Below are 17,555 nucleotides of genomic sequence, written 5' to 3'. Positions count from 1 at the left end.
AGGCTAAAGATTCTGAGTAATGGACCCATTTGAATCCTTCTTTAAACAAGAGTTGGGATGAAATCAGATAAAGCGTTTAATAATTAATGTTTTATAAACATTTTCTACACTAAAGAGTGAAATGTTAAGATGAAACTAACTTATCAGCATTATATAATAACATCATGTGCCCACATACTAATTATACTCTATATAATTAGATTTGAACAATAAATTTCTTGGTCTCATGGGACTATTGTAGTCCAAGCAGAGATAATGAGAATAATATGGTAACACATATATGGAGAAACAGGGGCAAAGTTCTAAATTTACTTAAGATAATTTAATAATTGATAATAGAGTAGCTAAAAAAGTAATTAATAGAATTTCTAAGGGTATTTTTTGAAAGCATATTTCAACAAGTTCTTGATCCCTTTCTACTGCTCCCTGAAAATTGTTCATAAATTAGTAGCTGTCTACCCAACCTGTCATACTTCCACTTAGTGTAAAGATTACTGGTCCAGTGTATTGAATCTAATGGAAATAGACTTTCTTGTCACCTGTCTTTTGTGACAGATAGTCTAAGTGAAGATTACTTGTCACAGTTGGGTTGATAAATGGGTTTTCTGGTGGTGTGACTGAAAACCAGCCTGTTAAATAATGGCTACAGGAGTTTGTGGCTTTATGTAAGACTCAATTACTGTACTGAAGTGAAATGATAATAGTTTTCTTTTTCAGCTTTTCCCAATTTTATTGCAGACTGTTTAAAGAGGAAAATATATCAGTATTTGAAAACTTACCAGCTTGGTATAAACTTCAGTTCACAAATAACTCTAATCTTAATGCCACTGGTCCTTTATGTGGACATAGTATTTATTATTCTACTTTACTTTAATGGTATTGAGGATTAAAAAGCAAAGATTGTTCTTGTGTTAAAGATAATTTTTTTCCTTTACAATTTACAAATTCTTTTTTTTTTTTTTTAAGTAATCTGGGTTAAGTAACTTGCTCAAGGTTACACTGCCAGTTATTTCTGGGTGTGGTGCTGAGTGTCTGAGCCCGGGATTTGATCTCCAGGTCATCCAGACACTGGAGCTGGTGCTCTTACTCGCTGACCCACCTGGCTGCCCCTAAGCACTTGGGGTTAAGTAACTTGCTCAAGGTTATACGGCCAGGTGTTTCTGGGTGGGTGCTAAGTGTCTGAGCCCGGATTCGATCCGCAGGTGATCCCAACACTGGAGCCAGTCTTACTGGCTGTGCTACCTGGCTGCCCCAATTTATAAATTCTTTTAAGATTTACATACTCCTGAGCCAATGTTCCCCTGAAGAGTTGTACTGCTGAATCTTGAATAGTGTATAGATTGGTAGCCATGTGAAATCGGCCACCCCTGTAAGAAGGCCTTGCTCCTTGAATGAACCTCATGTCGTATCACACTTACTTTTTCTTTCCTTAAGCTCACCATATTTACTTGGCAATTTTTGCAGATAAATATAACAAAGCCAGCATATCATTTTATGAAAGTTTCAGAAGGAAATAAAACATCATTGCTCATGGATCTTAGCTCTCTAAAATCTGATGCACATTTTCATCCATAGACTTTGATTTTTCCTTAAATCAGTACCTTGTCCCTATGGCCCCCAAAGGAGGAGAAAAAACACATTAGATCTTTTTCTTGAAGGAGGCCTCCTGATGAAGTATAGAAATTTTCATAATCATCAACAAAAAATATAATGACATAATTAGACCACAACCCATTTATTGTTTTTCAGTATTCCTAGAGCATTTTAAAGTGCTATTTCTTTTTCCTTTCCTTCATTCTTGTATTTTCTCCTTCCTTCCTTTGGCATCTAGGATGGTGATGAGTCATCCCCAATTTTAACGAGTTTTGAGATAGTGAAAGTGCCTGACCCCCAGATGTCTATGGTGAGTTACAGTGCAGTTACAATATATTTCCTAGGATGATGCTTTTTTACCTCATGCTGTTTTCAAAATATATAGCTATACCACTCTTACCTTGAATCCACTTAGCTGGCAAATTCAACTATATTTGAATACCTAGTGACTAAAGAAACTAGGGAGGATAAGGGATATTTAAGTAGGACATGTTATCTCTTTTTGAAGGGCAGTTATGAAATAGGAATTGGCTTTATTCTTTATAGCTGTGGAGAGCAAAATATGGTCTAGTACAGTAGAAGCAAACCAATGTGTAGAAGATTTTCACTCTACAGAAGGAAAATTGACAAGAAATTAGAGTTTTCCAGGGATGAAATGAGCAAGGTAATGAAATTTGCTATTAGAAATTTTATTTAGAGGATTGGATCTGTTACAAATATTTTAGAGAAGATTCTTGCTTTGGATGAAGAATTAGATGATTTTAGACAATCCTGTCAACTCTTAAGTCTCTCTGATTCTAAGTAGGAAAAAAGTATCTTAGCAGCAATCCACATATAGATGTCACAAAGTCCATACACTAAATCTCATGTACTTTTATCATAGGACAGACCCTTACTCAGAGCTGGTATATTTATAAGCAGCAAATTATAAAGGAGTAGGAGGGGCTGCTGTAGGCAGGCACATTTGCAGAAGCAAGAAATCACAACTGAGAACTTGACAGTAATATTGAAGATCAAAAAAAAAGCCCCTGAAACTATAAAAAGTGGACATGAACTAAAAAAGAATAGCCCTCTTAGGGCCATTTAATGTAGAAGCAAACTACCCCATATATTTCAGTAGCCTCTCGGGGTATAACTGTATTACAGCACAGTACAATAATTGATGTTCGTAATAATGACCCTGAGTCATCAAAAAAAAAAGGTTATATTATGTTCAGTATACTCTGCTTAGGGAGTCAGGGAAGTGTGTAATCTATATTAGAAAAATTACTATCCAAAATGTTTAAAAGAAAATAAGATCTGACATTTAAAGGAGAAAACTATAATTTACTTATGTGCAGCCTCTCTCTTAACTGTACCAGGCAATTCGGTTTCACAATTTCACTCTGTGTGTGTGTGTGTGTTTGCTTTATTTTCTGTTGTGTTTCCAAAGTAGCAACTAGGTCTTTATATTAAGTTACTATTAGCTTTCAAATTATAAGTATCTTCTTCATCCTTCACCCCTCCCACCTTAGAGAATATCTTGTTGAGTGTTTTTTATTGATTTCCTTTTGGATTTTTAAAACACAAGAGTGTCCCAAAAGTCTTGATGTAGTTTTAAGCTTTAATAGCACTAACATTTTTGCACCTTGTATATTAATTTAGTTCAGAATCAAGGTCAGTGAATTAACAAAGAAATAAATCTCCCAAGAGGTGATTATAGTTATAGGCATTGAGGAATTGAATCATTTTGGTCAAGAGGGAATATGTGTGGGTACACTGAGAAGAAGAGTAGGTGTTTGAGCTCTGGGTTTCTTAGGGTAGAAATGTACTTCTCTTCCGATTGATAAAGAAAATCATTGACTGGAGAAATACTCACACGAAGCTGTATTCTCTTGCCTCATTATAGATTGGAGGCCACCCTGGAGCACAAGCTCCTTCAGAGCAAGGACTGTTTTTTGTTTTTCATTAATCTTTGTACCTCTAGAATTTAGCACAGTGCCTGGCACATAGTAGATGCTTAGTAAGTGGTTGTTGACTGACTGATTCAAGTACTTGAAGATCTGTTATGTGGAGGAAGGACTAGACTTGTTCTATTTCCTTAGAGGGCAGTAGTTAGACTGGGAGGTAGAAATTACAAGGAGTCTAAATTGCAATTTAAGCTCAATATCAAGAAACCTTCCTAATTATTTAGAGATATATGAAAGAGAAACCTTGAGAGATGGTGGCTTCTTCCTCTTTGGAGGTCTTCAGGCAGAGGCTGAATTGGGTCAGTTTTAGGGCGATTTTTTTTGTGTGTGTATTTATTAGACTAGATGAATACAGAACTCCTTTTTAGTTCTAAAATTCTGTGCTATTGTAAATCTGGAAGTAGTGGGGAGGCTTTTTCTCCCCAGTATCTTGGGACAGCAAGAGACATTGATTCAAATTCCAGACTTGCTGTTTGCTAGCCATGTGACTTTGGACATGGAATTTAATCTCCTTAAGCCCCAGTTCCCGCATCTGTAAAATATGTTTAAACTGAATAGTCTCTAAGTTTCCTTTTAGCTGTATCATTCTGTGATTCTGTGTTTAGTAATTTATAATTTTCTTCCTCAATTTTCCCTATTTTCAAGTTGACAATCTATATTTAATGATAACATTAAAGACTAAAGTAGTATTGATATGAAATACTATAGATTCCTATAAAATTGTCATACTTATGATAAATTGTTTTGTTATTCTCTTTACAACTTGGTTATTAGGACTTACACATTGTTAATAATAATTATACATTCTGAATAATAATACATTCTTAATAATAATTCTTATTTGTAGGAGAATTTAGTTGAAAGCAAACATCACAAACTTGCCCGAAGTTTGAGAAGTGGACCATCTGACCATGATCTGAAACCTAATGCTGCCACCAGAGATCAGCTAAATGTAAGTTAATGTTGAATTTCTTATGTGCTAATTAAAATTTTATAACCTTTGTTAGTATTGAAATTTTTACAGAGTATCTAAGAAATTAAAGTGATTCTTAGATACAGTTTTATCATGTTAAGTGCAATTTTAGTGTCATGGTCTGTTTAAACTTTTTTAGTTTCTATTTTATTTTTCCTCTGCCTCCCGGAACATTTTCGAAGGTCCATTGAATTAGAGGTCCATGAAGATGTAACCTGTAGTTGATTCTTTCTCTAATACTGAAAAATATTCCTGAATATTTTGCCTCATTATGGAAAAAAAATGCCTTGTTTTTTGGTGGATTGTTCAGAAGCATGCGTATGTAGTCTTTGAAATGAATGAATGAAGACTGAAAAGTCTCTAAAGACCAGAGTATATATTCCAAACTACAAAAATCAGGGGCTACATGTACTTATTTGTCTTACACGTTAACTCTGTGAAACCAAAGAGACACTTGAATCTAGTCAAATTACTACTGGTCTAGGACTGATGGAATCAGGTTTGAATCCTACCTGTTACCTCCTCTAGATTAGTCCGTTAGTTTGCCAGTTTGTAAATTGAGGCTGAACAGGATAATCTCAACGGTTCCTCCTAACCCTCTATTAATTTATAATAATCTCTGATTCTTTTGAATGTGAGGGACATACTTGAATCTTAGATGCTTGTGCATCTTCATTATTTTGAGAGGTAGTCATTCAGAGTTTGTCATTAGGGTAAAAAAATTCTGAAATCCAGCTTTTAACAAACAAAATAAATTTCATTATTTTTGATAGATTATAGTAAGTTATCCACCAACGAAACAGCTTACATATGAAGAACAAGATCTGGTTTGGAAGTTTAGATATTACCTTACTAATCAGGAAAAGGTAAGCTTCATGTCTTTTTGTTTCTGTGCCAACTAATATAAAAATTCTTGAAACTTCTATGGAACACACAATTTCTCACAAGGCAAAATAAAAATTCAATGTACTAACTATTCAGTTGTGCAAAAAGTTCTGCTTACTATAAAGTTAAGTAATAATAATTAAGAATTGGGCTCTTAAGAAAGAGCTTAAAAAATGGGCTATTCATTTCATGCTAATAAATTGTATTAACATTATCCATTTCCCATCACCACTAGCTATTTCTCCTGATGTTACTGTTCTCCATGTCAGCCATTCCTAAAACCTTGACATCAGTCCCTCTTCTCTTCTCCATTTGTATTTTTTTTGCTTGATCATCTTATCTTTTCTAATGGATTCACTTATCATCTCTGTACTGATGAGTCTCAACTCTGCTTATCTAATCTTAACCTCCCTGCTGACCTCCAGTCTTAAATCTCTATCTAATATAGACCTCTCTAAATGGAAGTCCTGTTGACTTCATAAGCTCAGCGTGTCCAAAAGTGAACTTTTTTTTTTTTCTCAAATTCTTCCCCCCTTACAAACTTTCCTTTCTTTGTCAAGGGGCATTTACCATCTTTCCATTCTCCAGACTCATAACCTAGGTGTCATCTTTGACTCCTCACTTTCACCCTCCCATATCCAAGCTGTCGATTTCACCTTTGTACTATATTTTAAATATGTTTCCTTTTCTCTTCTGATACTGTTACCATCCTTGTGCAGGCCTTCATCATCTCACACCTGCTTGGTTTGCCTGCCATAAGTCTTTCTCCACTTCACTCTATCTTCTACACTATCAAAATGATTTTCCTTAAATGTAGATCTGACAAGTCATCCTCCTCTATTCAGTAACTCTGATCTACAGAATCAAATATATAATCCTTTTTTTGACTTTCAAAACCCCTTATAAGATTGCTCACCTCATTAACAGCCCCCAATATTCCAGGCTTCTTATACCTTCTAGCTCTTCTTCCCCCTCCTACTATAAAACATATGCTTTCATCCATTGATACTCCCTTTCATGGTATTCCTTGAATAAGATATTTCATCTCTAGGCTTAGGGTATTTTCCCTGGCTGCCCCTCTTGTCTGGAATACTCTCTCACTTTGTATCTTTGCATCCTACCTTTCCTTTCTTCCTTTGGGTCTCAGCTAAAATCTCACCTTCTACAGGAAACTTGTGCTGATTCCTCTTAACTCTAGTGCCTATGTCTGTTGATTATTTCTGATATATCCCGTCTGTAGCTTGTTTGTACATAGTTACTTGCATATTGCCTTTCATACTACATTCTGAACTCCTCCCAAGCAAAGATTGCCTTTTGCCTTTTCTTTTTCTTTCTTTATGTCTATTTTTTTTTTTTTTGGCATACCCAGAGCTTATCACAGTGTCTGGCATATAATAGGCACTTAATTAAATGTTTGTTGATGGACTGACTAAAATCATCTTTGATTTGTAGCCAGTTCTATTTAATTTTTAATCTCTTTTCATTATCTATTATTGAATGTAATTGTTATTGTATTATGATATGAAAAGGATGCATTTATATTCAGCCTTCTTCCTTCCTTTCTTGTTTTTTCCCTTGTTTCTATTTCATTGCAATTATGTTAAATAATGCTTTTATTATTTTCCTAAGCTATTATAATAGCCTTTTAACTAGTTCCCTTCTCTTTGGTCTTCTTAAGTGCTTGAATTAATCTTTCCGATTATAGATTTATAGTTAGTCTGGCAGGTTTAAGAAGTTACTGGGCAAGGCACCCACTTTGGGTGCTCATTTTGCTAGCTAATGGGTACATAGTACCTTTTGGGGGGACTCCAAACATCAGTAGTCCTATCAGTGACAGAAAGTGAGTCAGTTCTCTTCCAATTTATGAGGCACAGGTGCTGAATGGGTGCTGAGACTTAGGGACAGACTAATAATGTCTAACATTTAAGTCCTGAGACTCCTCAGTCCAAGAGGCAAAAGGTGAGAAGTGAACAGAGTTCAGGAAATGAAAGGGATGGTATTTGAGCTGAAAAGCATTGGGGCTCTGAAGCAGTGGTTCTAGCCCAAATATTTGTAGATCCCTCTCACCTCAATTCTGGGCCCATTCTTTGTGTAAGTTGTATTCTAGAACTTAGTCTAGTCCTTGACTCTTTTATTAACTGAAGTTTTGTTTTTCAACTTCAGGAAAAGGAAAATAATTTTATAGTTGTCAGATTATGTATAAAGACTTTCATTTATGGTCCTGTTCCCTTTTTTGATAGTTTGTATAGCAACTCTCTAGAAGAAGATTGATGGGTAATGGAAACTCAGGCATGGGCCTCTTATCTGGATGGCCAAGTAATCAGCATAGACTTCTGTCAACATAACTTTTATCCATCTGATATCACTGAACCAGGAATGAGACAATTTGTAATGTACTAGGTGGAAAGAAGCAGGTGAGATAGCAAAGAAAAAGAGCAAGAAAAATAAGCTTACTGAAAGGAAAGGTGTGACTGAAACCAACTTCTGGGGAGTCTTAAATTTTGTAGCCAGAATTTTATATCCAAAGGACTTGAAAGTTGTTTAGCAAAAAATTGACTTTGGTCATATAGTTTTCGTATAAGCTAGGTTTCAAGAAATAATGTATTGAATTCACCATAATCTAATCCACACTGAACTACAGGATATCAAATTAAGGTAGCTGAAATGTACAGACCAAAGAACACATGGAAGTAATACTATACTAAGCAGCTTTCCCCTCTCAGAGGTAGATACATCTACCCAAAAAATAAACAAGAAAGAAATGAAGGAGAGGAGTAAAATTTTGGAAAGTTAGATATGATAGATCTCTGAGAAAATTGAATGGAAATAGAAAGGAATATACCTTTTTCTCAGCAGTACATGGAACCTACACAAAAATTGACTGTATTGGGATGTAAAAACTTCACAATCAGATGCAGAAAAGCAGAAATATAAATGCATCCTTTTCATATTGTAATACAATAACAATTACATTCAGTAATAGATAATGAAAAAATTAAAAATTAATTGGAAATTAAGTAATCTAATCCAAAAAAACAAGTGGGTCAAAGAACAAGTCATAGAAACAATTGATAATTTCATTAAAGAAAATGACAGCAATGAGACAACATGCCAAAATTTGTGGGATGCAGCCTAAGTGGTATTTAGGGGAAAATGTATATCTCTAATCGCTTACATCAGTAAAATAGAGAAAAAGCAAATTAATGAATGGGGCATACAACTAAAAAAAAACTTGACAAAGAACAAATTAAAAGTCCCCAATTAAACACCAAATTGGAAATCCTGAAAATCAAAGGAGAAATTAATAGAGCTGAAAGTAAGAAAACCATTGAATTAATAAATAAAACTAGAAGCTGGTTTTATGGGAAAAAATAAAGAACAAACCAAAACCTCAATAAAATAGATAAACCATTGGTTAATTTGACTTGAAAATAAAACTGAATTACTAGTATCAAAAAGAGTAAATTAAGACAATTGTTAGGAACTCTTTTGCCTAACAATTATGTGCCAATAAATTTGACAATCTAAATGAAATGGATGAATATCTACCAAAATATAAATTAGCCACATTAACAGAAGAAATAAAATATTTAAATAACCCAGTCTTAGAAAAAGAAATTGAACAAACCATCAATGAACTTCCTAAGGAAAAAATCCCCAAGACCAGATGGATTCACAAGCTAATTCTAACAAACACTTAAAGAAGAGTTAATCCCAATACTATGTAAACTATTTGGAAAAATAGGTAGAGTCCTACCAGATTCCTTTTATGACACAAATATGGTGCTGATAGCCAGACCAGGAAGAGCCAAAACAGAGAAAAAAAATTATAGACCAATTTTCCTAATAAATATTGAGGCACAATTTTAAAATAAATTACTAACAAAGAGATTACCACAATATATAACAAAGCTCATACATTATGACTAGGTGGGATTTATACCAGAAATTCAGGGCTGGTTCAATATTAGGAAAACTATTAGCATAATTGATCCCATCAGTAACAAAACCAACAGAAATCATGATTATCTCAATAGATGCAGAAAATCCTTTGGAAAAAAGTACCCATTCTTGTTAAAAACATGAGAAAACATAGGGTGGAGTTACCTTAAAATGATAAGTAATATTTATATAAAACCATCAGCAAGCATTATCTGTAATGGGGATAAGATAGAATCCTTGCCAGTAGAAGCAGGGGTGAAGACAGGATGCCCATTATCACTTCTGTTATTTAATGTCATGCTAGAAATGTTAGCTATAGCAATAAGAGAAGAAAAAGAATTAAATAAATTAGAATAGGCAGTGCAGAAACACAACTATCACTCTTTGAAAATATGGCATTATACTTAGAAAAACCTAGAGAATCAATTGAAAAACAATTTGAAATCATCAACAACTTTAGCAAAGCAGCAGGATACAAAATTAACCCACCTAAATTTCCATATATTTCCAACAAAGTCCTGCAGCAAGAGACAGAAAAGGACATTCCATTTAAAATAACTGTAGACAGTATTAAGTACTTGGGAGTCTACCTGCCAAGACAAACTCAGGAACTATATGAATATAACTATAAAACACTTTTCACACAAAATCAGATCTAAACAATTGGAAATATATTGATTACTCATGGGTAAGCTGAGCCAACATAATAAAAAAGACAATTCTATCTAAATTAATCTATTTAGTGCCATCCTAATGAAACTATTAAATTATAGAGCAAAAAAAACCAAAACAAAACCCAAATTCATCTGGAACAGCAAAAGCTCAAGTATATCAAGGGATTCAATGAAAAAAAATATGAAAGAAGGTGGTCTAGCCATACTAGATCTCAAACCATATTATAAAGTGGTAATTAGCAAAACAGTGTGGTACTGGCTTAGAAATAGAGTGGTGGATCAGTGGAGTAGTTTAGGTACAAATTACATAGTAAATGACCATAGTAACTTAATATATGATAAACCCAAAGATCTAAGCTTTTGGAACAAAAACTCACTATTTGATAGAAACTGGTGGTAAAACTGGAAAACAGTATGGTAGAAACTTGGTATAGACCAACATTTCACAACATATAAGAAAATAAGGTCAAGGGGCGGCCTGGTGGCGCAGTAAGAGCCACTGGCCCCGGCATCGGGAGACCCGGAATTGGTTCCGGCCTCAGATACTTGGCACCCACTCAAAATAAATGGCCGTGTAACCTTGAGCAAATTACTTAACCCCAATTGCTTTAAAAAAAAAAAAAGGTCAAAATGGGTTCATACATAAATGGTGATACCATAAACAAATTAAGAGAGCATGGCATAATTTATCTGTCAGATTTATAGATAAGGGAAGAATTTAGGACCAAAGAAGATATAGAGAGCTTTACAAAATATAAAATAATTTTGATAATATAAAATTTAAGTTTTCATGCAAACAAAATTAAAAGCAGAAAACTGGGAAATTTTTTTTTTGCAAAAAGTATCTCTGATAAAGCCCTCATTTCTCAAATATATAGAGAACTGAGTCAGATTTATAAAAATATGAGTCATTCCCTTGCTGATAAATTTTCAAAGGATATGAAGTCAGTTTTTAGACAAAGAAATCAACACTATCTTTAATCATATGAAAAAATCCTCTAAATCACCATTGATCAGAGAAATGCAAATTAAAACAACTCTGAGGTACCACCTTATACATATCAGAGTGGCTAAAATGACAAAAAAAGGAGAATGTTGGATTTTGGAGGGGATGTGGGAAAACTGGGACACTGATGCACTATTGGTGGATTTGTGAACTGATCCAACCATTCTGGAGAGCAATTTGGGACTATACCTAAAGGGATATAAAACTATGCATACCTTTTGATCCAGCAATACCACTGCCAGGTCTATATCTCAAAGATAAAAAAAAAAATAGAAAAGGACTTATTTGTACAAAAATATTTATAGCAGCTCTTTTTATGTTTACTAAGAATTAGAAATCAAAGAGATGCTCATCAATTGTGGAATGGCTAAATAAGCTGTGGTGTGTGATTGTAATGGAATATTATTGTGCTGTAAAAAATGACAATCAAGATGATTTCAGAAAAACCTGGAAAGACTTACATGAACTGATACATAGTGAAGCAGACAGAGCTAGGAGGTAGTTCATTTGGACTTGCTGACTTGAATTTGTCCCAGGTACCAAGCTTGGTGCTTGCTTGCTGTTTCCGTACTTAAATTGTTTCAGTTCTGAAATAGCCATTTTTTGTTCTGTCCTTTGCAACCCAAAGATTCTTCTCCATTGCAAAGAAGAAAGAAGCAAAATTAAATTTGAGTACTTATGCCTCTTATAACATTAATTAATGAAATGTGCCTTCTCTTTGTGCTCTGGAGAACATTTTCCATGAGGAAAACAGGCCCCTTAAGCTAATATATAACCTCTTATTTTATGCCTTGATATTAATAGAATTTCTATCTCTGTGGTTAAATCTAAATCTATATCTTGGATGCTTCAAACATGCAGGAGAAAAACCTTGTTGGAGAAGTCAGTTCATTGTTCTTTTTTGTAACTAAAAAATATTAAAAACAGTTGAAATCTTGTATTTTCAAACTTTACATTCAGTTCTGTGAATGAAGATTAATTTTTCTGTGCAAAATTGCTTGCAAAAGCCAGCCTATCACCTTTTCACGTTTTCATCATGGATATTCTCATTGTATGAAGCTTGTTCCAATAAACATCTTATAGGGATGGCAGGGAGTTTTATGGCTCACCCTTTGAAGAATAGAAATAGTCCTGGTGATTTTTTTTCCTGTTTGGTATCTTGCTCTTTCAGTTACCTTAAAAATAAATCCCTCTGTGTTTTAAATATTATGCTTCTTTTAGCATGTATTTTTTCTGTGCATACTTTTTCTGGTTCATCTGCTTTTCTTGATTTTGTCACCTTAAGTGCAAATTCTTTGTGTAGCACTTTAGAAACTGAGATATTAAAGCAGAGGTGTCAAACTCATGTATACTGTAAGCAAAACTTCTGTTGGGGCCCAACAGATTAAAGTGTAATTGGGAAATGTTTAACAAAATAAATAAAAGTACAGTACAACATAGATTATGTTAATTTGTAGTTTTCTAAGTCAGCATGCAGTTGTCAGGGATCTGTTTCTATCTGAGTTTGACACCACCATGTTAAAAGAATTGAAATCCACCATTATCTGATTTTATTTTAAAAAGTGTCTCTTTTTGCCTCTTCTCCCCTCCCTCTCAATGACCTTTAGATTAAAAAAAAATGTAATTTTTTGAATACTTGTATCCTTCTCCCCACCACAATGGCTTTCACATAGTAGGCCTTTAAATCAATACTTGTTTATGAAACATTATTCTATAAACCCTTCATATCCATAAATGAGCTTTGCGAGGTTGGTTGTTCTAAGCTGGTACTTTTAACACTTTTTCACTAGTTGGTAATTATCACTACAAACATTTTCCTGTCTGAATACACACACAAACTTTGGTGTAGTCATCTGATCTTGAGTTGGGTCATATAGGCATATAGCCATTACATTTGGGGGGGGAGGGGAAAGACTCTTAATTTTGTATTGGATGCTTTGGGGATGATCTGGTTTAGGTGAGACTTTTTCCAAGGAGGTATGACTAGAATTCAATGAATGAATGAATGAATGGGCTCAGAATAAAAGGTAGAGATGGGGTAGAGAGAGACTATGAGTTTGTTTGGGGATATGTTTAATTTGAGGTGTTCATTTCAGCTCACTAGTTCTCCTTTATCCCAGGGACTAAGACTATAAGATAATTTGAAGGAGAAGGAACTACAAGTAGAGGGTTCAAGAAAGACTGTTTGCAGGAGGTAGTTCCTTAAGTAAATCTTTTTCTTTTTCCCTTGGAAGAAAGTGGGATTAAATGACTTGCCCAGGGTCACACAGCTTAGTAAGTATCTGGGTCTCCTGATTCCAGGGCCAGTGCGCTATCCACTGTGCCACCTAGCTCACCCTAAAATGAATCTTTTTTTTTTTTTTAAGCAATTGGGGTTAAGTAACTTGCTCAAGGTTACACGGCCAGTTATTTCTGGGTGTGGTGCTGAGTATCTGAGCCCGGATTTGATCCAGGTCATCTCAACACTGGAGCCGGTGCTCTTACTAGCTGAGCCACCTGGCTGCCCCTAAGCAATTGGGGTTAAGTAACTTGCTCAAGGGTTCTGGGTGGGTGCTAAGTGTCTGAGCCCGGATTCGATCCGCAGGTGATCCCAACACTGGAGCCGGTGCTCTTACTCACTCTACTACCTGGCTGCCCCTGCTCTAAAATGAATCTTGAATGAAACTAAGGATTCTAAGAGATGGCAGTCAGAAAGAAGTACACATCAGGAATGAGAAACAGATTCATGGAGGTAGGATATATAATACTGAGTTTGTGGAACAGCAAGTAGGTCAGTTATATTAGAGCATGAAGACAAGCAATAAGAATTGTCTGGAAGAGTAGATTGCAACCAGATTGTGAAGGGTTTTATGTGTCAAACTGCAGAGTTGTTAAAAATCTAAGTGGAAGTAATCCACATGCATTTTGGAAATAGTAACTGGAGCTTAGTTCAGGAAACACCATTGGAGCATTATTATCATGGAGTAATTGACTAGGAATTTAGAGGATCTTTCTGAGGAAGAGAATAAGGGATGAATGAAAACAATTAAGGAAGCGAATATTATTAACATTTACTCCTTGCAGGGAACCATGCTAATATAAACTGCATGGGTTAATTTTTCAAACCTGACAGTTGACCTAAAGGACCTGACTTTTTATCCCTCTAATTCAGGGATTCTTAACCTTTTTTGTGTCATAGACTTATTTGGCAATCCGAGGAAACCTGTAGACACCTCCAAATCATGCTTTTAAATGCAAAATACAATATATAGCTTACAGAGGAAATTAAGATGTATTTTTTTCTCCTTCAAGCTCATAGAGCCCCTGAAATCAATCCACAGATTAGGAGTCCATTGATCCCAGTATAAGAAGCCCTGCTCTTTTAAAAATTAAAAAAAAAAATAATGGTACAATTTGAAGTAAAACTGAATTCTAATCACATTGTGCCATTGCCCTGTGCTGGACACTCAATAAAGCGAAAGTTTGGGGATTTGATATTATTATTAAATATTTTCTCATAACTTTATAATTGTTCTGTTTTCTTTGTTATCTATCTTTCCCTTTTACTATCCATCCTCTTCCTTTGTCTGCTTTCCTGTTTACAGTTGTTAAATTTAATGTAAAGTTATGAAGTTCTGTGTGCAGTAGTGCCTTATGCCCTTTGCTGACAAAGCACTATATATCTTACTAATAAATCTATAAATCTACAAATCTGTGGAATTATGCTTTTTCAGTTACTGAGGTAGATATGTTGGCCTGCTGAATGATTTACTTAAAATAAGTACATAACAATGTATTTCTATTAAAACTTGACTTTCTATGAAATGAGGGAGTTTTTGTTCTAATTATTCATGAAGTATTGTTTTGTTTCCCTCCCCAACTTAGAAATACATTTTGGAAATGAAAATACATGCATTGAGTATCATTTGGTAGTATTTATTGAGCCCTTGTATAGCTAACATAATTTAATATAGTCTGGAGTCAGGGAGACTATCTAGGGAATTATTCAAATGATGCTATAGGAGGTAACAAGAGTTTGATCTAGCATTTTAAATATACATATTAAATGATGAAGAGAGATCCTAAAAATTTGGCAGGAATTTATGTTAGATTTACTGTGAAGGGATTGCAAATCTAGAGTAATAGAGGATTGTGGCATAGTTAATGGTAAAGGAAAAGTGGGACTGGTTGGCTAGGATCACAGTTTAGTTTTTTATATTTCAGATGTTTAGATACCAATCTTCTGTTTGCATTATGATAATCTAAGTACTGGTAAAAGGGAATTGATGTCAGGGTAAGAATTACTATTTGGGAAGTAATCTTGGAAGCGATGTTGAAGTAATAATGAATAGATAGCTTACAGAAGAAGTAAGATTTACAGAGTATATTGAAGATCAATTGAAGGGACTCGGGCTGTATTTAGCCCCAAAATAGAAGACTTCTTGGGGATATGATATATGCATGAAAGATGGATTGGATTTGTTCTTCTTGAGCCTAGAGGGCAAGCTAAGAGTATTGATTGGAAGTTGCATAGTGAGGAATTTAAACTTAATATATAGGAAAATTCAACAGTTAGAACTGTCCATAAGTGGCACTTATTATTTTGTGGAGTCTGAAAGCAAAGATATGAGTTAAACTACATGGTCTTCAAGGTCCCTTCCAACTCAGAGATTATGTAAAATAGGTCAGCAAAGAATATTGGGTCCAAAAGACACTAAATGCTGGTACTCCAGTAGGTGGTGCTGTTTCTGACATCTGTATTCTATTTCTTCAAAGATAGTTCATTCATTAAGTAACTGTTCACAAATGATGTTCTTATCGGTGTTGTATACTTCCCATAGTGCTCTTGCTGAGTGTTTTGTTTTACTCTACTTGTCTAAAGATGAATCAAAATGAAAATAAACTAAATTGTAAGACACTTAGTAATATTTATTTACTTTATACTTTTATGCTTTCAAATGATGTATATTTGTGTTTTTGTGTTTATGCTCTCTCTTTTAAAATAGTTATTTGAATGCCTAGTCTTATATTTAGATACAGGATCTGAGGATGTTCACGTTAATTCAGTAGTCTAAAAACAGATCTAATTCTGTTTGGGGGTGGGGGTAGGAATCAAGTCAGTCAATCAGTCTGTAATGTAGATTCCAGGTTGCCTTGGAGTTTCAAATGATTCGTTATGGGAAATGTTTGTTGCTAGCCATAACAATTTTTGGTTTTGGTTTTATTTATGTTTTTGTTTGTTTGTTTTGTTTTTAGGCTTTGACAAAGTTTCTAAAATGTGTCAACTGGGATCTTCCTCAAGAGGCCAAACAGGCATTGGAACTACTGGGAAAATGGAAGCCAATGGATGTGGAAGATTCTCTGGAATTGTTATCTTCACATTTTACTAATCCAACAGTGAGGCGCTATGCTGTTGCTCGATTGCAGCAAGCTGATGATGAGGTATAGCTTACTTCTGTTTTCTTAGTATACCTCCCTAGAAACTGATCATGATGGTGTTGGGAGCGGGGGGCAGAGAGAGAGAAGAGAGTAATACAGAGAGGAAAAGAGACAGAGAGAGAGGAAAGGCGAGTGAAAAGAGAGAGACAGAGAGGAAAGAGAGAGAGGGACAGAGTGAAATAAGAAGAGAGAGGGAAAGGAGAGATTAAGAGAGACAGAGAGATTCAGCAGGGTATGTGTAAAGCAGGGGGTTCTATCAGAAGTAAATTAAAATATTCCTCCAAGGACTCTTCAGTAAAATGAAAATTTACTCCCTGAACTGTTACCTGACATGACAGTTCCTCCCAGGACATTTACCTGGCAGCACAACTTGTACTGCACTGTCTGGAAAAAGGAATTCTAATGAAAAATGGTTTAATGTAGCACCAGCTAGGGAATAATTCAGGTTCTCTCCATCAGTCAGAATACAACAAGCCACATTTAATTGTAGCCTTGAAAAGCCTCTAGGGTCCTTAAAGCACAGAGCTGTGTGGCCGTGCTGCCTACAACCCCCTCCTTCAACCTCCTGCCTCTTTAAACTTACAGTAGCTCACCATTATGTATATGTGTGGGTTTCCTGAAAGTAGTTCTCAATCCTTCTGGAAAGCAAAGACATCAAATTTTATGATTGCTATTTATGTAGATTACAAGGCCACTGGGGAAGGTCTGTTTCTTTTTCTTTTGACACAGGTCATTGCTAGCTTTCAAATTTTAGGAGTTCCCAATAATATTGACTTACTCAGCAATTCTTTCTTCTCTCTTAATTTTTCCAGTGTGACTATGTTCTCAAAGCCTTGCTAGTCTATTGGGGTTTCTTGGATAAAGCAAAATGCTTTGCTTGTTTATTGTCCTTCAGATATATATATATATTTAGGGAAATATCTTTTAAGAGATTACGCTGTCTTAGCCCACTGGGAAATATATATCTTTTCTGTAGATAGTGATAACTGTTAATTGAATGGGGCAGCTAGGTGGCACAGTGGATATATCGTGCCAGGTCTGGACTCAGGATCAGATATGGCCCAGATACTTACTAACTGTGTGACCCTGGGCAAGTCACTTAACCCTTTTTGCCT

At 34.9% G+C, this 17,555-nt stretch overlaps 1 protein-coding gene across 4 annotated transcripts in view; it reads left to right on the top strand.

Moving 5' to 3' along the window:
* PIK3C3 (phosphatidylinositol 3-kinase catalytic subunit type 3) overlaps window positions 1–17,555 on the top strand; it is a 188,709-nt gene that overhangs the window by 22,958 nt on the left and 148,196 nt on the right. For all 4 annotated transcript variants that reach the window (XM_069075552.1, XM_069075536.1, XM_069075528.1 and 1 more), the window contains 4 exons: window positions 1,832–1,903; window positions 4,390–4,494; window positions 5,289–5,381; window positions 16,258–16,443. In XM_069075552.1, the coding sequence (XP_068931653.1) occupies window positions 1,832–1,903; window positions 4,390–4,494; window positions 5,289–5,381; window positions 16,258–16,443 (456 nt within the window). The remainder of the gene's footprint in view (window positions 1–1,831; window positions 1,904–4,389; window positions 4,495–5,288; window positions 5,382–16,257; window positions 16,444–17,555) is intronic.

Source organism: Petaurus breviceps, unplaced genomic scaffold (assembly GCF_028583685.1).
Source record: "Petaurus breviceps papuanus isolate PSGF00001 unplaced genomic scaffold, PetGlider_PUasm1.0 151, whole genome shotgun sequence".
NCBI lineage: Eukaryota > Metazoa > Chordata > Mammalia > Diprotodontia > Petauridae > Petaurus > Petaurus breviceps.
Note: the sequence above shows the minus strand (reverse complement) of the source record. Positions and strands in the feature narration are given on the sequence as shown.